We start from the raw sequence: 6,956 nt of genomic DNA, 5'->3' as shown, positions 1-6,956 counted from the left end.
TTTTTAGTTTTTCGAGTTCAATAATATTCGTCTCGATTTAAAGCTCATTTGATATATAACATTTTTGTTTTTTGTTTTTCGTTTAGGTTTCTCATTTATGTTTCTCTGTTTCCAGATGTATGTGATAATCATTTTCATTTATTATTTCTAAAATGGGAGTCAAAAAAATTATTTCTATTTCTATTTTATTTGTGGTTCCATCCAATTACCATCTGCACCTCTGCTCTATTGATATCACGTGCCCATGGAATCCTTATATATTCCCCTGGTCTTGGTTTCAAGTCCCTTCTATTGCATTTTTTGGACCTATTTTTTTTTTATATTGTATTTCTTTTCTTTTTTTTAAAAAAGACACTTGTTTTGTTTTTATTTATTATATTTCTGTTTTTTTTTCGACCTTTTCGTTTTTTTTCTCAGTACTGGAGTTCTGGACCTTTTAGTTTTTACATTATATTGCTTTAGTTTTTATTTATTATATTTCTTAAGTTTGCTGTATTTTATATACTAAGCTAATTTTGAATTAATATTTATATTTTATATTAGTTTAATTTAACATTTTCAAATTTTTAATATTTTACTTTAAATATTTTTTGAATTTTTTGAATTTTAAATTTTGCGGAGTATTATAATTAAGTTAAATGTGAGTCGAAATCATTTTGAGACAATTGCTAGAGTGAAAGATGTCATTATCAATCAAATTTTGGCAATATTTGAAAGATAGATACAACTTTATTTTTGTATTTAGTTGTGCATCAAGACTTATTTATATTAGATGATATAAACTTTTGATAATTTTTTTCAATATTTAATATATAACATCTTTTTATATATATTACATTATTATAAAAAAGAAAAGAAACGAGAAACGAGAAACAAAAAATAGTTAAAGCGCGGATAGATGAAGGGTCAAGAAATAGAGTTATAAATAAAGGTCCCTCCCTCAATAGAGAAATATATCCAAAGAGAAGAAGAGAGATAAAAATGGAGGTTTCAAAAATACTTCATATGAATTCAGGAGTTGGAGACGAAAGCTATGCCAAAAACTCTTTACTTCAGGTCTTCTTACTTATTATAAACTCACTCACCTCCCTTTTTCACTTTTTTTTCCCTTTTTAAATAACATATATTTTTGTTCTTCCAGTTTATCTCATCATTATTATTTCATACAAGTTGTTTTGCTTCAATACTTTTCTTTCACTTTGTCATTCTTTTTGGTGTACATGATTTTTTGTAATTGAGTTCGGTTTTAGAGTTTTCTTGATTATTTTAATTACAAATCCAATCCCTAAATTTTGTGATTTTTTTTTATATTTAGTTATTAAAATATCCAAATATAACAAAAACAATCTTTAGACTTTCGAATTTTTTAAAATTCACAAATCTACTAGATACAAAATTGAATGTTTATAGTATATAATTAGATATAGAATTAAAATTCTATATCTAATTGATCAAGTAATTTTTAAAATTTATGAATTTTGTCATGACCTATTAGACACAAAATTTAATGTTTAACGACTTATTAGATACAAACTTAAAAATCTATAGATATTTTTCAAAGTAAATGCAAACTACAAAGTTGCGGGGCTAAACTTAGAGCTTAACATTATAATCATCATCAATATTATTATTTTGAGTTCTCAAAAGAATGAGTAATATCAATAACCATAGAAGTATGCTCACTTTTGACAACATTAATACTTTAGCAACAAGTTTATTTATTGTTGTTTTTGTTTAGTACAACAAGTGAGGTTTGGAGAGTACTCAATTACTTTGATTAGCATTAAGATTTTATATATATATTTATTTATATATTATTTTGATGATGTGATAAGCAAAAGGTAATATGCTTAGTGTGGCCAATCATCAAGGAAGCTCTCGAAGACTTTTGGAGTACTCAAAATATTCCAACCACTTTCACAATAGCAGATTTGGGATGTTCTTCAGGACCAAATACTCTTATGATTATCTCTAATTTAATCAAACAAGTGCAACAATTACACAAAGACCTCCACAATAAACCATTCGACTATCAAATCTTCCTCAACGATCTACCCTCAAATGATTTCAATACCATTTTTAGATCGTTGCCAAATTTCTTGGAAGATTTGAAGACTCAAATTGGAGCTGATTTTGGAAGATGTTTCTTTAATGGCGTGCCAGGTTCTTTTTATGGCAGACTATTTCCCAACAAAAGTTTGCATTTTGTTCATTCTTCTTATACTCTCCATTGGCTGTCTCAGGTGATCCTCAAAATCTTATTCCAATTGCATTATATCATCAATGATAGGATTCACATAATTGAAATATGCTTCTAACGGACTAAAAACACTTTTCGTCCCAAAAGTGATTCCAAACTTACTCGAATAAGTAGAATATATTTCTATTCTGATATGAGATTTGTATGAAATTAAACTTCAAGTAAGTTTAGATATAGGCATGGTATAATATTAGTTTAGAATCAGAGAGAAACATTCTAAATTTTTTCTTGAAAACTCGAATACTAAATTGACTAATTCAAAATATGAGTCGTCGAAATATATATTTTTTAATTGATCTATGTACCATAAAACGTAGGTTTGGTTTAGACTTTTAAAGAGATTTTCAATGATTTAGAAGTGATTTGAAAAGTTATTTTAAAAACTATGATTTATTCTCATGGCCCACACAATAATGTCAATCCCATTATCCCCGACAAATTCCTCACTCATTAACAATTACATTGTCTTGTCTATTATGCCCACTCTTTTTTGTCACAATCCTAAATAAAATAAATTAATATAAAGGAGAAAGAAATGATTTTAAGGTTAAATCTAAAGTGTTTTAGGTATTTTGAAAACTACATAAATTAAGAGTGGATTTTGTTGATAATTCCTTGTTAATCATCTTCTATACAATCACCATCCAAATGATACTTCAAAAATCAATTTGTAATGATTATTAACATGGTACAAAGTATTAATTATAACTCTATAATAACATTAGGGATGTTATTATTATTATTATCTTTAAATTTCAATTATTATTATATTTAGATTTTAACTTTTATTGTTCAATGACCAAGATAATTGATGCAGCTGGACATTTAGATTATATATGGGTAATTTGATAAATAATTAATCCAATTCTAACTATTGATTTCTACTAGTTGAACTTTACAAATTTATTATATTCTATGGACTTTTAACTATGAAATTCAATATTTAGGTACCCGAAGGGATGGAGATAATAAACAAAGGGAATATATTCATAGACAGTACAAGTCCAAAGAATGTGGTTGAAGCCTTTTACAGACAATTTCAAAAGGATTTTTCACTGTTTTTGAAGTGTCGTGGAGAAGAAGTAGTAATTGGTGGACGAATGGTTCTTACCTTCTTAGGAAGAACAGATGAATATCCATCAAACAAAGATTATTGTTATTGTTTAAAATTTTTGAATTTAGCTCTCAATGACATGGTTAGAGAGGTGAAAATACAATATAACACCCACTAAGATATTATATTTTTCTTTCATTATAAAATTTGTCGATAATTTCTTTGTGGTGGTGAATCATTACAGAGGATCATTACAGAAGAGAAAGCTAATAGATTTAATGCTCCAACCTTCAGACCATGTCCAGAGGAAGTAGAAGCAGAGGTTTTAAAAGAAGGAAGTTTCATCATCAATGAATTTCAAGTCTCAAGAATTGATTGGAACTTCTACAATATTGAATTTGATGCATCAAATGTGTTTGTTGATGGCAGTTATAATTTTGCAAAAGGTATTAGATCTGTGTATGAACCACTTTTGATTCTTCACTTTGAAGAAGCCATTATCGAAGAATTATTTTACAGGTATAGACAAATTGTCAAGGATGAGATGTCCAAAAGAAAGTGTGAGTTTGTAAACCTCACTATTTCCCTTAGTAAGATTTAAAATGATCGGAAATTAAAGAGATGATATTATTGTGTTGTTCTATATAAGACAAACTTTTTTTTTTAATAAAATAAATGTAAGACATGCTTTAAGAACCTTGATTTTATGGGTTATTCAACTACATTCATATATATTACACGTAAATGGAATTGTGAATGGTAGACTTGTTTAATAGTTTGATAGCCATTATTTTGTTTTTATAAATTAAACTTATAAAATACTACTTCATCTGTAAGTTTTCATGTTTTGTTATCCATTTTCTAGTAATGTTTTAAAAACCAATTCATCTATTTTTTAAAATAAATAAATAAATATGTTTATTTACACGTAGAAAACTTTCACTTTCAATCTATTTCCAGATAAAAGATTTCAAAGCCAGATTCTCCTTTAACAATTAAAATTACTACATTTTAATTTCTTTTAGCATGATAATTAATATGATTCACTGATAGTTATCGTGTAAATTAAAATACCAAAAGTAGTAAAGTAGAATCATTAATAAAATAGTTAAAAGGTTGATTATCAACGTAAAAGAGGTAGAATTTCAACCGTAAAATCTTGAACATGGTAACTCAGTGAAGGACAGGTAGAATTCATCCATTGAAGGAGCCCAAGAGACCTTTTGTTGGGCCTTTGCTAAAGCAAATGTGAGCCTTTAGGGCTCATTTAATAACATTTCAATCTTCTATTTACCATTTCTATATCTCTATTTTTTGAAAAACAAATTTAATTGATAACCATTTTCTTTTCATGTTTCTAAATTTTAAGAAACATTTCTAGAAAACAGGCCAAATTTGAGAAACTAGGAATCTGTTTAGTTTTCTATTTATACATTACCATTTCATAAGTGACTCAAATAACATCTTTCCACTGCTACTTTGGTACTAAGCACATAGGTAAAGCCCTTCAAGCCCATGGGTCATAAGTTCAAGTTTCCATTAATGCATATTCTTTTACCCTCTTGTTTTTCATATTTCTTTTAATTCTTAATTTTACTATATTTATATATTAGTTTAGATTTTAATCTTAAATTTTGAAACAGTTAGATGTATAAATTATTTTAATTTTCAGTTACTAAATTTTTAATATGCATATTTAGAATTTTAAATTTTAAATTGTACATGTTTTTATGTTATTTTATTTTTAAACTTTTATTTCTAATACATATAAACTGATTAATATTTTACAATGTATATAAAATTTGTTCCTAAAACATTCATTAAGCCTCATTGTAATATTTTACAACTACGATATTTACACAATAATATAATTAAGTTAAATTTGAGCCGGCATCATTTAAGATGAATGATTCTAATGAGAAATAATATTGCAAATTAAATTTGAGTAACATTTGAAAGATAGAAACATAAGTGTATTATTATTGTTAATTTTGAATCAAGACTTATTTGTATTTAATAATGTAATTTTTTTTATAATTATTTGTAATATTTTAATGCATGTTATATATTTTTAAATTAAATTTAGACTATAAAACAAAGGAAAAAAAGTAAGGAAAAAAATTAGAAACAAGAAACAAAAAATAATTATAAATGATGGTTGTTTTCAAATATAGAAAAACGAACCAAAATATTTAGAAATATAGTAAAATGTTACTGTCTACCCAGTACAGATACTAGTAGACACTAATAGATGTCTATCAGTGTCTATCAGTATCTATAATTAATAGACTGTGGCATTTTGCTATATTTGAAAATATTTTCAACACTTTTAACAATTTAAAACAATTTTCCAATAAAAATTGCAATATGCATGCTTATATATTATTTTAATTTTGAAATTTTACTTTTAATACATTTGAAATCCGTTAGAGTTTTGCAGTATATAAATTTTGTTTACTACAATATTCATTTAGTTTCACTTTAATAATTTACAACCACGGCATTTAGGACATGTTTGGATTCACTTATAAAAAAGTTTTTGCATCAGTAATTTTAATTTAAACATTTTTTTATTAAAAAAATGTTTAAAATAATAATGCTCATGTATTTGGCAATTCTTTCTCAAAAGTGTTTTTCTGCACAAGTTTGTTTGGTTTATTATAGACTTAAAAGTGTTTTAATTAATGTCAAATTACTATAAGGGAAAATGTTTTAAACTACTAATTTAAAATAATAGTCCCCAAAAGTTGGTCGTCTAGTGTGGTCATCGCCAAAATTGGTGGTAGTGGCAATCGGAGGTGGTGGTCGAAGTTGGTAGCCGATAGTAGTGAATGAAGGTGGTGCGGTTGTCGGAGTTTGTCGGCAGCGGTGGCCAAAGGTGGTCACCGTTTGTAGTTGTTGGAGGTAGCCGGAAGAGGTCACCAGAGGTGGCCATTGATGGCGACCAAAGTTGGTTGGTTGCGATGGTGTTAACGAAAAAATGAGAGAAAAGGTAAGGGTAAAAAATAGAAAAAACAAGAAACAAAAAATAGTTATAGTTTTGGTTTCTATTCTTTTTCCAAGAAACAAGAAAGAAACAAGAAAAAAAAAAAAAAAAGAGTTACCAAACATATTCCCGTTATTAGTTCTTAAAAAAACAAGAAACAAGAAACAAGAAATAAGAAAAAGAAAACATGAACGTTCTCAAGTGGACTCTTAGTTTTCAAAGCTCAATCGCTGAGTTAGTCATGTAATATTTCCTTATCTCAACTATGAAAATAATATTGGTATCGTGAGCAATAGAAAAGAAGCATGTTAATTATAATATGCTTACATGCTAGAACTCAATTATTGATAGATTCTAACATATATGTCTATTATGAACATTGTATATTGTTATAGGTGATTCTGGACCAAAGGGTATAATTGTCACGACATCAATCAAGCGTGTCATCTTTAACCTTTTGGAACTGACAGTTAGATACGACAAGCTCAAAAAGAAAAGTGATACAAGCCAAAAGCAGAAATTAAGGATCAAAATGGGCCAAACATTGCCAAATGCCTAGCGGGACATGCATTATGCATGCCTTGTTAGAATCAGAAAACACGCAGCGGAAGAAAAATAGATCATCAAGCATTCCAATTCATTAATTTTGACTTTAA

General features: G+C 27.1%; 1 protein-coding gene across 2 annotated transcripts; it reads left to right on the top strand.

Annotated features, from left to right (window-relative positions):
* Positions 1–969: 969 nt before the first annotated feature.
* LOC120069978 (S-adenosyl-L-methionine:benzoic acid/salicylic acid carboxyl methyltransferase 3-like) lies at positions 970–3,954 on the top strand. Of its 2 annotated transcripts, none has more exons than XM_039021826.1 (4): positions 970–1,056; positions 1,836–2,243; positions 3,208–3,465; positions 3,559–3,954. In XM_039021826.1, exons 1-4 carry the CDS (start codon positions 982–984, stop codon positions 3,913–3,915), a joined length of 1,098 nt encoding a protein of 365 aa, XP_038877754.1. In that variant the 5' UTR covers positions 970–981; the 3' UTR covers positions 3,916–3,954. The 2 variants fall into 2 exon arrangements, with proteins under 2 accessions (XP_038877754.1, XP_038877755.1); XM_039021827.1 differs by having other exon boundaries at positions 971–1,056; positions 1,842–2,243.
* The last annotated feature ends 3,002 nt before the right edge of the window (positions 3,955–6,956 follow it).

This window comes from Benincasa hispida, unplaced genomic scaffold, assembly GCF_009727055.1.
Source record: "Benincasa hispida cultivar B227 unplaced genomic scaffold, ASM972705v1 Contig727, whole genome shotgun sequence".
Lineage (NCBI taxonomy): Eukaryota > Viridiplantae > Streptophyta > Magnoliopsida > Cucurbitales > Cucurbitaceae > Benincasa > Benincasa hispida.
The sequence above is the reverse complement of the archived record's forward strand: the minus strand, read 5'-3'. Positions and strand labels throughout refer to the sequence as shown.

Bases quoted from the DNA above. Each gene is read 5' to 3' on its own strand.
- LOC120069978 (XM_039021826.1), top strand. From the start codon at position 982: ATGGAGGTTTCAAAAATACTTCATATGAATTCAGGAGTTGGAGACGAA. The intron at 2,244-3,207 runs GTGATCCTCAAA...TTCAATATTTAG, and splicing joins CTCTCCATTGGCTGTCTCAG to GTACCCGAAGGGATGGAGAT. The intron at 3,466-3,558 runs GTGAAAATACAA...GAATCATTACAG, and splicing joins TCAATGACATGGTTAGAGAG to AGGATCATTACAGAAGAGAA.